This window comes from Enhydra lutris, unplaced genomic scaffold (genome assembly GCF_002288905.1).
Source record: "Enhydra lutris kenyoni isolate GAN:26980312 unplaced genomic scaffold, ASM228890v2 scaffoldscaffold92, whole genome shotgun sequence".
In the NCBI taxonomy this organism is placed as follows: domain Eukaryota; kingdom Metazoa; phylum Chordata; class Mammalia; order Carnivora; family Mustelidae; genus Enhydra; species Enhydra lutris.
Genome location: NW_019154176.1, coordinates 2990048 through 3006631, shown reverse-complemented (window position 1 = coordinate 3006631; position 16584 = coordinate 2990048). Strand labels below are relative to the sequence as shown.

Here is a 16584-nt window from a genome sequence, read left to right as displayed (position 1 = left end):
GCGGGAGGACGGGTGGGGGCTGGGGCGACCCGGTCCCGAGGCTCCCGGCCCCCCAGTGGCCATCCCGGGCATTGACGCCGTCCAGACCCCAGCCGTGCGTCAGCTGTCGCTCTGGCAACGGGCAGGCGACGTCACCCCCCGGCCAGTGCGTCAGCCACCCGCTGACGTCACGCCACGGGAGAGAAAACTAGCGAGGGAGGGTAGGATTCGGGCTCCGCCGGCAGGGGGAGCCCCGGGGCACTAACGGCGGATGTCTTCGGCTTGGTCCTTCAGGAGCCGCTGGCCGGGGCGGACACGACCCTCGCAGCCCCAGCGGCGAGCTAGGTTGGCGGGATGAAGAGGAGTCGCAGTGTTCTGTCCGTGGCCGGGACCGGGGACGAGGTGCGAGAGGCGGGGCCCGGGCTGGGGGCGGGGCTTGGTCCGCGGGAGAGACGGGCGCCCTCTTGTGACTATGGCTGTTCACTAAGTGTGGCTTCACGTTGTCAAATCTGAGGAGTGTCGTCGCCTTGTGCCTCAGTTTACTCCCTTGATTCCATAATTTTCCAGCTGCCTAGATCAAGAGGCTCTCAGGCCCGGGACAGAACGCAGGGGCTTCCAAGGGGCTTCCCAGGTGGGGAGTGAGGTGTAGGGTGAAGAAGGGGTGCTGGGGGTAAGGTCTTGAGGGTCTAAGATGGGGGGGAGGGGCCCCAGACAGGAAGGCCAGGACGGGCCTCGTAGGTGTGCGGGATGGGGATATGTTAGAAGGGTTTCACAGCGAGGCACACAGTGTACAGGCATGAGGGTCCACAGCCCCAGGGCAGGAACATCAAAAGGAAGCCCTGTAAGAATTATGGCTGAGAAGGCGTGGGAAAGTGCCCTTTGTGGGAGGGATCAGCGAGTGGCTAAGATGTGAGGGGGACACGAGGAGTCTATGTCCCCAAGAGCCACTTTCTCAGGTGGCTAGGGAAGGGTGTTATTGGAGGGAGGGGATCAGAGCAGCCTAGTCAGGCCATGCCCCTATCCTGTCCTTGTCCCTCCTCAGAGGCTGTGGGAGACCCCAGAGCCCACCAGCGCCAGCATGCTGGGGGCCGACCTCCGGCGCCCTCGCCGTCGCCTTTCCATGGGTCCTGGCCTGGGCTGGGCGGAGACTGACCCCTCAGACCGTGGGATCCCAGTGCCGCCAAGGCCCACCACGCTGCCACTGCTGGTCCCTCCGCGGATTTCCATCACCCAAGCTGACAGGTACACAGGAGGGGACCAGGCTGGGAGGTGGGATGGAGATTCAGGGCCTGGGGCTAGGTCCGGCCACCAGCCGTTTCCATGTTCCAGGCCCCTGGCTTTTCACAAAGTCAGCTGAAATTTCTGGAGCCCTGTGGGTCAGGCTGTGACGCCCCTTCCCCAAGTGCCCCTTGCCTCTAGGAATCCCTTCTTCCATTTTGCAACTCCCTGAGTCAGCAAGAGGCAGGCCTGTGGAAAGGGTTTCAGCCCTCCAGTCCCATCATGCCCCCACAGAGAGCTGGGGCAGATTAGGCAGTGGGTCTCCCACCTATCAGCTGGGTGGGAGGATACACTTTCTTCCAGGCCTTAAAGGGGATGGTGAGACCCTGGTGGAGGGCTGGACTGGCATTTTCTTTCTCTTGGGAGGAGATGTAAGAGGTATGTGTGAGCCTCCTTGCTCTTTCTCATCTGGGGTCCTCTGAGGGCACTTCAGCCCCTCTCTTGGCTGAGGATGAGTTCAAAAGCTGGACAACTGAGCTTGCCCTGGCTGCTGGCCAGGCCCCGACCCTACGGCCCTCCTCAGGCCACTGTTGTCTGCAGCCTCAGTCTTGCCATCCCCTTATCTACTCAGTTGGAGATCTCCAGGGTCTCTGCTTGGGTCATGAGCTAATGCTTCATTTCCAGATGGGGGAAGGAAGTGACTATCATCCCTCCTCCCTGGGTCTAATGTATCTCCCTCCAACTCCCCCCCACCCCCCAACCCCAATCATCCTTCTACCCTCTGCCAGGTTCAGGTCCAGCCTTGTCTAACCCGGATTCAGAGCAGAGCTCCAAACATCAGCCTTAGCCCACTGCCTTGCGCCCTTCTGCAAACCCCCCCCCCCCCGCTGTGGTCCACACCCCCCCCACCTCCGCCCTGATCCGTTGTTACCCACCGATAGCTCCAGCCAACGCTACAGCCTCCAGGCCCCAAGAATTTGGCCCAGCCCAGGACCCTCAAATGATCTGGAGAGGACTGGCAGCCCTTGCCAATCCCCTAGAAGCCGTTTTGACTATATACTATTGGGGGAGGGTCCCCGAGAGAAGCGGGAGACACAGTTCTGGCTTCTGGGATACCCCGCGGCTGCTAATGCGGGGCGGGTTCTTGCTCGGCGTTCGCCCACGCCCGGAGCCCCCTCGGGCTGGGAGAAAAGCGGCTGTGGGGGTTGGAGACGGCCGCTTTTTTTTTTTTTTTTTCTTTTTATAAGAACAGTGCTGGTGGGGGGGCGCGGGAGGGAGGAGGGCGGTGGCAGACGGCACGGCCTGCCCTGGGGAGTCCGTGAAGGGGACGCGCGGGGGCGGGGACCTGGTTCCGGGGACGCGCACCCACGCCGTTTAGCGTCCGAGAGCGCGTGGGCCCCGTAGGGGGGACACCCGGGAGATTGCGCTCCCAAAGCACGGCTACCGCCAGGGCTCCGTCGCGGCCCGGGCGGCAGAGATGGGGGGAGGGTGGCGCTCAGATCCCGCTCGCTCTCTGCTCGCTCGCTCGCTCGCTCGGCGCGGCGCTGGGGGAGGCGGGAGCGTGAGTCACGGCGACTCCCGATTTAGGTGCCGGAAGGGGGGCTCTGCCGGCGGGGGCCGCAGGGAGGAGGCTCGGCTGTTTACTCGCCTGAAAAGGGCATGGGGGTGCATCTCGCGGCTGCCGGAGACCTGCCTCAGTTTACCTCCTGTAGAATCGCTTTAAAAGAGGCAGTGATACACAGAGCGGTGGGCGGGCAGCCGGGGTGTCCTCCTGGAGCCACACGGGAACCAAAGGGACACACCCCAGAAACACCCCAAAGCGGCCCTCGGGCGGACCACACACACACACCAACGCATGCAGACTCCCTCAGACACCACAGTAAAACAGCCGAGGCTGAATTGCCTGCACAACTCGGCAAGCACGGACCGACCACAACACACACCCAAACGCGTGGGTACACATGCACAGCCCCAGGCCACCAGAACAGACCCCACAGCGGCGCACACCCTCCAAACAAGCAGCACACGTGCGCACACATCGTTCACCCACAGACACACTGATACACACACAGCGAAATCCAGAGAAACAGGCAGACCGCAGCAGCCAACCACGTGCGCACACACACTTCCAGCCGACACCAAAAACACAGACAACCCTCGGAAGGGGCCACGTGCACGCCCATCCCGCCCAGGGCACACATCATCACCATCTTCCGACCCACCAACAGGAGAATCCCGGAACATCGCCGCTGCCAGCCTCAGAGACCGCACCGGCGGCGCCGGGACCACTCCCCACACTCTCCCCCGGGCCAGGGGTATCGGCGAGGACACGCCAGCATAGGGCTCCGCCCCCGCCATGATGGACGGACTGACTGACACACCGGCAACCAGTCGGGTGTCTTCCTCCTGATCGGATTAACCGTTTAACTCCTTCTTTCCCGAGCACGCCGCGGCTAGGCAGGGCGCTCCGGAGAGAGCCGAGTTCCGGCGCCCCCTCCCCTCCCGGAGCGGGGCTCTGCGTGGGCGGGGAGGGGCCCCCCTCCTTGGGTGGCTGCCCCCCACTGGCCCGGACTGAGGAGGAGGAGGGGGGCGGCGCTGACAGAGCGGCGGGCGGGGGGCGGGGAGGGGCGGGACGGGGCGGAGGAGCCGGGGCTGGCGCGGAGCGGGGTGCTGAGCGCGGAGAGCGCTGCCGGGCGCCGAGCAGAGCGCCAGCCGCCAACAGAAAGCCGCGGCGCCCGGCCCGGGGGCTACCGGCCCTTAGCGCCCCCGGGTCTGTCCCCGGGGCGCCATGGCCCCACCGAGGCCGGGCGCACCCGCGGGGCCTCGGACGCGTCGGCTAGCGCGCCGCTGAGCAGGGTGCAGCTTGGAGAGGCCGGGGCCCCCCCCGGGGCGCAGTAGGGGGCCGGCGCCATGGAGCCCCCGGCCGCCCCCTCGGAGAGGAGCCTGTCTCTGTCTCTGCCCGGGCCCCGGGAGGGCCAGGCCACCCTGAAGCCGCCCCCCCAGCACCTGTGGCGGCAGCCGCGTACCCCCATTCGTATCCAGCAGCGCGGCTACTCCGACAGCGCGGAGCGCGCAGAGCCCGAGCGGTCGCCACACCGGCCCATAGAGCGCGCCGACGCCGTGGACACCGGCGACCGGCCCGGCCTGCGCACTTCCCGCATGTCCTGGCCCTCGTCCTTCCACGGTACAGGCACCGGCAGCGGCGGCGCGAGCGGAGGCAGCTGCAGGCGGTAAGACTCCGGGCGGCGGACGCGCGTGGAGCGGATAGGCGCGCAGAGAGGACGCAACTCGCCCGGCTGACCGCAGGGGGCGCTGCGCTGCGGGTGGAGTCCGAGTGACTCGCGGGGGTGTGGAGGGGAGGGGGAGTTCTACTGTGGGGGGCGTCCGGGACGCGGCCCTGGTGATGCCCTGTACACGAGTACCCTTCCTGCTGAAGCTGGTCCTGGGGTCGACTTAGGGGGCGCCATGCTGCGTGTAGTATTAACGATGTCTTGGTTGAGGGCTGCAGCTTTGGCAGCGTGAACCTTAGTTGATGACAGCGCAGGACAGTGGCTAGGCTGGGTAGTTGAAGGGACTTTCCTGGGGGCACTGTACTGTTTCCTAGAGGGCACTGTAGGGGGCGCCTGCTGAGATCACAATGTTTCCTCCAGGCTGAGGGGCTCTTGGAGTCCCCTGAGGGGGTGGAGGACTCTATGGGGTGCGGGGGAGCATTTGGGGACTCGCCCTGAAGCAGCTGGGGTCAGAAATCCAGAGGGAGCCTCTTGGGGGAACCCCGTGTTGGGGGCCTGTGTGCTGCGTTGGAGCTCCCTCTCAGGGCAGGAGTGTTAGGGTTCAGTAGCTCACCAGAGGGAGGGACTGATGCCGGGAGAGTGCATGGTCCCAGCACAGGGTAATAAGGGATTCCCTGCCTTCCCGAGGGGACAGTGTTAGTGAGGGCAGGTGTCAGGCTGGTTCGATGGCATCCTCTCCCTGACCTGGGTTGGCTCCAGCTGTTGGGGTACTACTAGCTATGTCTTAGCTATAGGCGCTGCCTGGGCTTCTGGAGACCTGCGACTGTGACATAGGATTATGTGTGCTCTGGGGACAGTGATTATGGCAGTGGAACCATATATGCTTCCGAGACCATGATTGTGACAGCATGACCGTGTGTGTGCTTCAGGACAGTGTGGTTGTGATACATGGCGTGCTTCCAGGACAGTGACTGTGACCGTGTGACTTGTATACTTAGGGTCACAGGAATTGTGACAGTAGGACCCTGTGAGCTCCCAGGACCATGAGGATGTGACAGTGTGTGCTTCGGGGACAGCGATTGTGAGAGTGATTGCGTGTGCTCTCGAGGCACATATTGTGACAGTAGGCATTCCTGGGAGGCAGTGATGGTGGCCCTGGGACCGTGTGATCGTGTCAGCTGGACTGTCCGAGCTCCCAGGGATACTGACTAAGATGGACATGCTCTCTGCCGCCTCTGTCCCCTGAGCCAAGGAGCTGAGGAGTCCTCTGAGTTCTGGGGTGTGCTCCCGTCCGCCTGCCCTCCCGTGCTCTAACCACCTGGTGTTCTTGGCTACGGTGTGTGCTCTAGTTGTGCTCGGGGGTCTGACTCTGGGTGACTGACAGCTTTGCCTGTGTGCTGTGTCTGACCCCCACGGGTGCCCCTCTGCTTGGGACATCACTAAGATGGTCAGATTCAGGCCTCTCACCCCTGGAGTTCCTGAGGGAGGCCTCTCTAGGCTGTGCCCCTACAATTCTAGCTCTCTCTGGGGCCTACCAGCAGGCCCTACACCTCCCCCCAAATACCCCCACCTACTCTCATTGGAAACATACCCAGCCCCTGCACCCCTGTCCCCAGGCAGGAAGCAAGTGTCTTGGGCCCAGCACACATAGCCTGAGATTTCCCAAAGGGAACTGGAGAGAAGCTGAAGGAAAACAAAAGCTGAAATCAACAGGAAATGCCAAGACCGGGGGCTGCCCGCCAAACTGGCTCAGGTCACTGTCCTGAGAGACCAGTGAAGGCTTGGGGGGTGCCTTTGGGACTGGGCCCTCTTCCTTTTTAAGACCCCAGGGACTCCCCCTACCCTGGTGTTTGGGCACTCTCAGGGGACAGTGGCTTAGTGGTAATGATCATCATTCTCTTGGTGGTATCCATCTCTTAATGGCTCACTCTCGGGCTCCGTGCCGGGGACTTTTCCACATGTCTTCGTCTCCAGTGCCTGGGGTGGTATTCCTGTTGGACAGACTGAGGCCCAGAGGAGCAAAGTCCCTCCTTCGTGCCCAAGCCCACACAAGCAGGAAATGGCAAAGCTGAGATCCCAGCACCTCTCTGATGCCTTGAGTCCTGGCACAAGGGTCTTGCCCTCTCTGGGCCTCGGTTTCCCCTATCTGTGAAGCGGGGCTGTTGGTACTGCTCTGTTGGTGGGGGGTTGTTTGAGAGTTGTGAGATTGGGGATGTGTGTAAAGGACCTAACACAGCGAGTGCTCAGTAGATAGTCACTCAGGGACCTGGACTCAGGAGACGAGCTGGGGTTTGAGCAGACCCTGCTACGCCGGGTTGGGAATTAAAAACAGGAACCTCAACCACATCCCGGCAGGGCTCAGGTTTCTGTTTCAGCCGGGGCCTGCGTAGCCTCCAGCGCCTGTGGCCAGAGGGAGGGCATGGGTGCCAGCGGCCTCCCCCCACCCTTAGGCAGAAGGAGGAAGGGGGAACTGAAAGGCCTCCAGTGGGAACCTTGCTTCTTAGAATGGGCTTTCTGCCAACCTGTTTCTCCAGAAAGGGGGCTCTCTGAGCTCACGCAGGGCGTTCCAGGGCTACCCACGTTGCAGTTCTTGCAGCCACCAAAAAGGGGATCCAGACAGCCCTAGACTTGAGTCACAGGAACCCCCAGAGAGAGGGCACTGCCCTCCATCTGAGATGGCATCCACATCCCCCCTCCAGACCTGGGGATGTATGAGCCTGTGCTCCTGGCGCCCTGCGGGGCTGAGTCACGGCACCACCACGATCTGTCAAGAGGCAGATGGAGCTGGAGGAAGAGAAAGACTCCGGTGGCAGTGGGGGCGGGGAGAGGAGGGCTTGCCTAAGTTGGGGGCAGGGCCAACATACGGACCCCTATGCCCTGTGCCCCTCAGTACCTCCAAATTCTTTCCGCCGTGGGAGGCGCTGCCGAGCCCCGAGAAGGGGTGGAGGCAGCTGGACTGGGGTGTCTCTCTGGCCCGTGGCCTCTGTCTCCACTTGGGTCCTCGCCTCCCCTCCTCTTTGGCTCTCCCTCATCCCTGGCGGTGCCCTGGGAACGGGTCCCTCCGCGCGCCCTCTGCTGGGCGACGAGAAAGGCACAGGCTGAGTGTGCGTTCGGAGTCGGGACGTGCCTGTGGGGCTCTAGTCCCTGAGCAGAGCAAAGTCACGGCTGCCGCAACTACCGGCCCCAGGTTATTATTTCATGCGTATCGAGCGCCTTGGAGAGTGGGCGCCAGGTCGGCCGACCGCAGACTGCGGGTGAGGTCCTCGCCTTCCCCGGGCAGGGACCAGGCGTCTCTCCCTGTCCATTCGGGCGCAGGGGGGACGGCCGCTTGGTGGAGGCAGAGGAACTTGGCAGAAAAGTTGCGGACGCGGAGTTCCCGGCTCACCTCGGCGCTTGGCCCTGCCCCTGCCTGTGCCAGGGCCTCCCAGCACCAACTTGCGTGTTAACTCCCAGTGTCTTTGGCTCGCCATTCCTGCCCAGCAGACGGAGAGAAGTGACTTGCCCAAGGTCGCACAGAAAGTTGAGGCTAACACCCAGGTCTCCTGGACTCCAGATTGGTGGGTGAGAATCAGATTCTAGCCCTGCCCCCGGAGTCTCTGTGGGACCTGGAGCCCGCCGTCATGCCTCCATGAGCCTCAGTGTTCTTACTATGTCGGCGTAAGATCTGCCCACCCCCAGGTCTGCGGTAAGGCCCCAAGGGCTGACGTTGGGGCCGGGCAGCCAGGAGCTGGACTTTTGAGATCTGCACTTCTGCAAAGCGCATCTCTCTGACGCCTGCCCACAGAAGGGGGTGCCTCCAAACCACAGTCCTGGGCCCTGGCTGCTGGGGTGTCCCCCAACTTCACCAGTCACAGACTAACTGCAGGGTTCCTCTGAGTTGCAGGTCTAGCTTTGGGCCCAAGGGAACTGCAGACTGACAGAGTGAGGACAGAGTTTCAGGGGGCATCTGAGCCCACCGTCTCCACTCTGAGTTAGAGCTCAAATCCCACCTTTGCCCTTGACTTGCTCTATGACCTGGGGAGAGGATTCACCTGCCCGAGCCTCATTTTCCTCATGTGGGACAGGGCCATTCATGCCACAGACGGTAATTGAGCATCTTCAGGCTGTGGCAGAGAATGAGCCAGACCCCCCCCCCTGCCACCCAGTCCCCCCTGTCCTGGAGTTCTTAGGCCAGTGGATGAGCAAGAAGTAACGGGTAAAGGCATATGATAATTCCAGAGGGTGACACATGGGACAGGAAGCAAAGAGGGACCCTGGGATTAGGGAAGGGCTCTCTGAGGAGGTGACATTTTAGTACAAACCTAAGTGAAGTGACACTGGGGGCAAGTGGGCCTGAGGAAAGGAGGTGACAAGCAGAGGGAACAGCCAGTTCAAAGGTTCTGGGGTAGGAACGTGTCTGTTACATTAGAGGCAAAGGAGAGAGGCAAGTGTGGCAGCTGTGAACAAGAGGCGAGTGGAAGGAAAGGAGGCAGGGAGGTGAAAGGGCAGCTCATTCAGGGCTTCATGGCCTGTGGGGGGATTGGCTTTAGGCCTTATTTTCTCTCTGACTTTTTAGGAAGGAACAGAGGTCACTGAGCTGGAAGGAGACTGAACTATGAAGGGCCTGTGTAGCCTAGTGACTAAAATCCCAGTCTTGGGAGTCAGACAACTGGGCTCATCCTCCAGCTCTGCTTTTTCCAGTCGGGGTGACCCTAATCATGTCACTTCCCCTTCCTGGGCCTCAGGTTTCCTCATCTCTGAAGTGGCCTCCTCAGGACCTTATTTCCAAAGTCTGACCTGAAGAGTCAGGAAAACAATGGAAGGAAGCCTGAGGGCAGGTCAGTAAGAAAGCTCTTCCTTTCTGGTTGTAGCTGGACCAAGGGGTCCTGGTGGTGAGCGCAAAGGGTCTTAACAAGGAGTTTTCTTCTTCTTCTTCTTCTTTTTTTAAGATTTTATTTATTTATTTGACAGAGAGTGAGAGAGAAAGAGCTCACAAGTAGGCATAGCAGCAGGCAGAGAGAGAGGGAGAGAAAAGCAGGCTTCCCGCTGAGCTGAGAGCCCAGTGTGAGACTCGATCCCAGGACCCTGGGATAATAACCTGAGCCGAAGGCAAAGGCTTTAACCCACTGAGCCACCCAGGTGCCCTGCGACCAGGCGATTTCACCTGAGGGCGATTCTGGCCTCCAGGGAACATGTGGCAAAGCCTGGAGACATTTTGGTTTCATGATTGAGGGGTGCTTCTAGTTACTAGTAGATAGAGAATTATCTGGCCCTAAATGTCAACAGTTACCAAGATTGGGAAACCCTACATTCCCAGAGAGCAGATATCACCTCCAAGGAAGCGAAAATTGATGGGTGGATGTGTGAGGAAAAAAACAACAAACCTTACATTTACGTATAAAGCCCAAATATACACATAATACATAAATAGGCATAAACACAGGCATGTATTGGGATGCTGTCTTTGGGATGCTTCGCAGAGACTGGATTTTTTACAGATGGAAGGTCTGTGGAGACTCCGCGTTGGACAAGTCCCTCAGCGCCATTTTCCCAACATCAAGTGCTCACTCTGTTTCTATGTGTCACATTTGAAAAAAAAATTTTTTATTTTTATTTATTTGACAGAGAGAGAGAGAGATCACAAGTAGGCGGAGAGGCAGGCAGAGAGAAAGGGGGAAGCAGGTTCCCCGCTGAGCAGAGAGCCTGATACAGGGCTCAATCCCAGGACCCCGAGATCATGACCTGAGCCCAAGGCAAAGACTTAACCCACTGAGCCACCAAGGCACCCCTGTGTGTCACATTTTGGTAGTTCTGGCAGACTTTCAAACTTTTTCGTTATTTTTATTATAGTCATGTGTGATCATCTTGTTGTGACTAGTGTAATCATTTTGGGGGCACCACAAACTGGGCCCCTATAAGTCGACACACGAAATCCGTGAGTGTTGTGTGTGTTCTGACCGCTCCACCAACCTTTTCTCCCCCACTCTCCCTTTCCTTGTGCCTTCCAATTTTTTTTTTAAGATTTTATTTATTTGACAGAGAGAGAGAGAGAGATCACAAATAGGCGGAGAGGCAGAAGCAGGCTCCCCGCCAAGCAGAGAGCCTGATGTGGGGCTCGATCCCAGGACCCTGAGATCATGACCTGAGCCAAAGGCAGAGGCTTTCACTCACTGAACCACTCAGGCACCCCGTGCCTCCCTATTCCCTAAGACACAGCAATATTGAAATTAGGCCAATTAAGCACCTTGACGGCCTCTAAGTGTTCAAGTGAAAGGAAGAGTCCGCACGTCCCTCACTGCCAATCAAAAGCCAGAACTGACTGAGCTTAATGAGGAAGGCATGTTGGAAGCTGAGACAGGCAGAAAGGTAGGCCCCTTAGACCAGCGAGCCAAGTTGGGAAGGCAAAGTAAAAGCCTCGAAGGAAACTGAAGGTGCCACTCCAGCGAACACAGGAATAAGAAAGCAAAATGGTGTTATTGCCGATTTGGAGAAAGTTGAGTGGTCTAGGTAGAGGACCAAAGCCGCCACAACACTCCCTTAAGCCAAAGCCTCATCCAGAGCGAGGCCCTCACTCTCTTCAGTTCTGTGGAGGCTGAGGAAGGTGAGGAGGCTGCCAAAGCCAAGTTCAAAGCTAGCGGAGGTCGGTTCCTGAGCTTGAAGGAAAGGAGCCACTCTATTTCGTGAAAGTACAAGGTGCTGATCTAGAAGCTGCAGCAAGTTATCCAGAAGCTCGAGCTGAGATCATTAAGGAAGGCGGCCACATTAAACACACTTTCAGTGTAGACAAAGCAGCCTTCTATTACTGGAAGGTGCCATCTAGGACTTGCATAGCTAGAGAGGAAAGGTCAACGCCTAGCTTCAAAGATCAGGCTGCGTCTCTCTTGTTAGGGGCCAGTGCAAGTCGCGACTTTAAGTGAAAGCCAGGGCTCACTTGCCATCCTAGAAAATCCTGGGGCCCTTAAGAATTAGGCTAGGGGCGCCTGGGTGGCTCAGTGGGTTAAAGCCTCTGACTTCGGCTCAGGTCATGATCCCAGCCTCCTGGGATCCAGCCCCGCAAGGGGCTCTCTGCTCAGCAGGGAGCCTGCTTCCTCCTCTCTCTCTGCCTGCCTCTCTGCCTACTTGTGATCTCTGTCAGATAAATAAATAAAATCTTAAAAAAAAATTAGGCTACACGTGGGGCACCTGGGTAGCTCAGTCACTTAATCGTCTGCCTCTGGCTCAGGTCATGATCCCATCATCCTGGGATCGAGCTCCGCATCAGGCTCCTGCTTAGAGGGAAGCCTGCTTCTCCCTCTCCCTCTGCTGCTCTCTCTGCTCCTGCTTTCTCTGTCTCTCAAATAAATAAATAAAATCTTAAAAAAAAAAAAGAAAAGAATTAGGCTATACCTATCCGGTCTGCTGGGTAAACGGAACAATGAAGCCCGGATGACAGCACATCGGTCTACAACATGGTTTACTGGATATTTTAAAGCCACTGTTGAGACCTACTTCTCAAAAAAAAAAAAAAAAAAAAAAAAAAGGATTGCGTTCAAAATATGACTGTTGACTGACACTGTGCCCGGCTGCTGGCGAGCTCTGATGGAGATGGACAATGAAATTAGTGTTGTTTTCATGCCTGTTGATACCACATCCGTTCTGCAGCTTGGAGATTAAGGAGTCATTTTGACTATCATGTCTTATTATTTAAGAAGCACATTTCATAAAGCCATAGCTGCTGTAGACCGTGACTCCTCTGATGGGTCTGGCCAAAAGAAATTGAGAACCTTCTGGAAAGGACTCACTGTGCTCGATGCTGTTCCGGACATTCTGACTCTTGGGAAGAGATCACAATGTCAATGGGAGCAGGAGTTTGGAAGAAGCGGATTCCCACCCTCATGGATTACTTGGGCGGGGCGTTCCAGACTTCCAGGGAGGAAGTACCTGCCCCTGTGGTGGGAACAGCGAGGAGTGGAATTAGGCGCTGAGCCTGAAGATGGGACAGCCTCGTTGCAATGTCACGATCACACTGGAACAGTACAACTCGCTGAAAACTCAGATGGTGGTCAGTGGTTTTTTTTTTTTTTTTTTTTTTGGCAATAAAGCATTTTTAAATTAAGGTACGTACACTTTTTTAGGCGTAATGCTATTGCACACTTAGTAGGACTACGGTGTTGTGTAAACATGGCTTTTATGGGCACCAGGAAACCACAGAATTCATTTGGCTCGCTTTGTTGGGATGCTCACTTTACTGCAACGGTCTGGAACCGAACCCGCGGAATTTCTGAGGTACGCCTGTGTGTCGGTGGCTGTAACGTTTCATAGAGAAGGCAATTTGGGACCGTCTCCTCGGGCTATTTCTCTAGGCGGGGAGGGAGTAATGAAATAAAGGGCGGCCACACTGGTCGAGAGCCTGGCTCAGACACTCTTTGGCCTTGTGTGATCTTGAGCAGGTGGTTTTTCGTCAAGACTCAGTTTTCCCATCTGTAAAAGAGGGACAACACTATGTCCCTTTGCAGGTATTTTGTGGGGATTAAAAGAGAATCAGAGCTAGAGGCGCTGAATGTTCAAGTTTGCTGCTATCACCGTCATCCTCTTCATCTTCATCTGTATCCTCTGCCTAGTATAGTGGCTTGCACATTATAAACCCTCCAGAAAATATTTTGTCAGATAATCATAGCTAATATTCAGTGAGTACTTTACTGCGTCCAAATGCTTTTCTGACCCCCCCCCACTTTTTTTAACATGTCTGTCCATGAGGTGCGTAGTATTATGCCAATTTTACAGGTGGGAAAACGGAGGCTCGATGAAATGAAGTGACTGGCCCAAAGTCAAATGACTAAGAAGCGCCGGAGGCCAGACTCAAGCCTAGGCCAGCCAGTTCGGGGGCCCATGACAACAGAGCCCACAAGGAGAGAGAGAAAGGTATTTACAGAGGCAAGGTGCTAAAATAGAGAGTTGCTCCATTTTTCTTATTTAAAACAAGCTTCTCCCACTTCCTAACCCCAAAGACCCACAGACAGTTTGGGGTAGTCTCTGGAATTATATCCAGCTGGCTGGCTTTGTTCTAGAATCTTCACCTCCTCAGTCTCCCTTTCTTCCTCTGCGATAGGGGATCCCATGCCCCCTCCCCCAGAGTCACAGTGACCGGGCATGCAGGGGCTCCAGAAAGTCCCTGTCTGCTTGTACTGCTCTGCCCAGGGGAGGTCGGCTTCTTGGGGCCACCTCATGAGCTGTGGAGGGCCCCAATTCTAAGATGCTTCAGAGATTCTAAGGGGTGGCCGGACTGGGGGGAGATCTCAGGAGTGTCTGGGAGCCGTGAGGACCCTCAGCGTCTTGGGATGTCTCAGAGTTATAAGGCATGTCGCAGAAGCTGTGGGGACGTTGTGGAACTGTCCCCAAGGATTGTGGGTTCATGTTGATTTCAGAAGGTAGCCTAAGGTTATAGGACTGTCTTAGGAACTGTGGAGGAATCTAATTGTGCCCCTGGGGTCTGTAGAGGACCCTAGGATTTGGGGGGCAGCTACATGTTTATGGGAACACCCCTTGAGTCTGAAGACACCCCCGAGGTTACTTTGGTGTCAATGAACTTGTGGGGCCATCTCAGGGATGCTTTGGAGCCACTCCGGGATTGGGGGACCTCTGAGGGACTGCGGAAGAATTCTTAGGATCTGTGAGGGAGCCTAGAATTCAGGGGGCCTTCATACGGTCTGTGGGAATACTCTGTGGCTATGAGAAATTCTAGGGGTGCTCTGGGAGTCTCTGCCTGACTGGTGGGGGTACTTTAAGAGATTTGGGGGACATCTGAGGAAACTTGGTGATGATCCTGGGATCTGATGGAGTTTCATTTGCAGGTGCATCCTGAGAGTCTTGGGGTGCCCCTGGGTTTTGTGGGGGATATATAAGTAATAACGAGGACACTAGTGGGGACATTTGGGAAGCTAAGAGATTGTCCCACAGTCTATGGGGCCTCTCAGAGCACCTCTGGCTTTTGGGGGGAACTCTGGGATTTGGGGAGGCACCTCTGGGTTCTGTGGGGACACCTCAGGGATAGCTAGGACACTCCCTGGAATTGTGGGGCCATCTGAGGGACTGTGGGGACAGCTAAGGGACTTTGGGGACGCCATTGGGGTTTGTGAGAGCCACAGTGGTTTGTGAGAGCACCCCAGGGATCTGGGGGGCACCCCAGATGTTTGTAGAGTCGCTTCCGGTGATTGTAAGGTCCTCAAGGGGACTGCGGGTGCCCCTGCGGTCTGAGGGGTGCCTCGCCGCAGCCGTGTGGGCGCCTGGGTCCCGCTCCGCCCCAGGGGCGGCCCCAGAGCGAAGCCGGAAGGGCCGAGGCGGCCGGGCGGGGTGCCCCAGGGCTGGGCGGCCGGCCTGCGTGGGCTGCGCGGGGCTGGCGGGCGGCGCAGCTCCCCAGCGCCCGCCGAGGCGGGCCGCCCCGCGCCCCCTGTGGTTATGGCGCGGCCGCGAGGCCTGGGCCGCATCGCCGAACTGCAGCTGGCGGCCTTCCCGGCGGTGGCGGCTGCCGAGGACGAGGCGTTCCTGCCTGAACCACCGACCCCGCGCGCACCCCACCGCCCACGTTCGCCGCCCTCCTCGCCCGTCTTCTTCGCCATACCGTCCCCAACTTTCCGCAGGCATCTTCGGCTTCTCCGCAGTTTCCAGGACTTTGGCCGCCAGGCGTGGGTGGGGTAAGTGCAAGCCAGCGGTGGTGGGTTCGAATCTCCCCTGACCTCCTGGCGCTGGCCGGGTCTGGGGTTCCTAGCTGGCCCTCCCCAGCGTAACTTCCTCTCTTCCGTCACAGGGCAGCGATAAAAATCATCCCTGCCCTCCAGCGTTGCTGTGGAGACATCTGATAGGGCATGCAGTAGGCACTCAATAAACGTTAAGTTCCTCCCACTTCCTAGGCCGACTTGAGGCTGCGGTCAGGCTTTGGAGAATTGAGGCCCACCTGCCCTTCTGGGTGATCTGAGGGCGTGTGTTCAATTCTGCGAGCCTCAGTCTAAGGGCCTGTGAAATGGGGCCAGCGCTGCCATCTGCGGGTTGCCTTGCCAGGAGGCACGGTGATGTTACCGGGTGCATCAGGCACGGAGGGCAAACGGACTTTCTCTTCCTGGCCAGACCCGGGGTGGGACATGGGGGCTGGAAGCTTGCGGGTGAGGAGCCTGGAGACCACATCCGGTCTGGCTTCCCGGTGTCCGCTTATCTTGCAAACGGAGGTTGACAGCCCCCAGGTGGGAGCGGGCTGGCTCTGGGGGCTTCTCCAGAACCAGGAAAGGGCCCTCTACCTGCTCGCTTAACCCCTACTCTCCGCACGCGCTTGTTTGGAACCTGAGTCCAAACAACCTGAGACGTACTGGGAGAGGACACTGCGGAGACAGGCTCAGCGTCTGGCCCCGGGGAAGAGATCCGGGAGGGGAGAGAAGCGGAGGAGAGGTCGGGAGCCCCGCGTGGAGTCGGGGACGGGGTATGTTTGTGGGAAATCAGTGCCTCTCTCCGAGTTTCTCTGTGTGTCTGTCTCTGTCTCCACTTCTGTCTTTCCTGTCCCTGCTCCACCCCCTTCCCCGCATCCGCCGACCCCTCCTGGGGGTTTTTGTCACCGGACCCGCACTCTGCTGGCGCGGGCGAGTCTCTTTTCCCCAGGGGCGCCGGCGTTCGGAGACCGCTCCAGCGGGCCCAGCTCGACGTCAGAGGGGGAGGAGGCGGGGCCAGAGGCAAGGCGTGGCGGAGGGGGGTGTGGGCCTGGGGCCAGAGCCGGGGAAGCCGGAGCCTGGGCACCCCTGCCCCCCCAGGCCCGGAGGGAGGGGGGCAGGCGGGAAATGTGCTCTGAGTTCCGCAGTAGGAGGCCCGTGCGGAGCCCTCCCTGGCGCTGGGGACACGGAGAGATGCCCGAATGCCCGCAGCCGTCCCTGGGGGGGTCACCGAGAGGGCGGGTGTGGAGGCGGTGCCAGCGGTGGCCACAGACACCTCGGGCCTTCGCCTTTGAGCACTGCTCGCCACACCACCGTGCCGCTGTCCCCATGCTCGCCCTGACAGCGCTTGGCACCCATGCGCTCGGGGACAGCACCCCGGGCAAGACCCCGGCCCCCTGACCTGACACTGCCCCCTGCGCACCTTGAGTCCCTGGTCCACTTCTCCTTCAGCGACGAGGACACCCGTTGGCACCCTCCAGGCAGATCTGTCAGGTGGGTGGCAGGTG

The 16584-nt window shown here is 58.6% G+C and overlaps 1 protein-coding gene across 5 annotated transcripts in view; it reads left to right on the top strand.

Moving 5' to 3' along the window:
• The first annotated feature begins 333 nt into the window (after positions 1–333).
• The window catches only part of LOC111162526 (phosphodiesterase 4A), a 41629-nt gene continuing 25378 nt past the window's right edge, over positions 334–16584 (top strand). The window contains exons 1-2 of one of the 5 annotated variants that reach the window (XM_022527008.1): positions 334–381; positions 1022–1221. In XM_022527008.1, coding sequence (XP_022382716.1) covers positions 334–381; positions 1022–1221 — 248 coding nt within the window. Of the gene's footprint in view, positions 382–1021; positions 1222–4077; positions 4428–14840; positions 15077–15841; positions 15853–16287; positions 16571–16584 lie in introns of those variants that run through there. The other 4 variants (XM_022527006.1, XM_022527009.1, XM_022527007.1 and 1 more) reach the window with 4 other exon arrangements.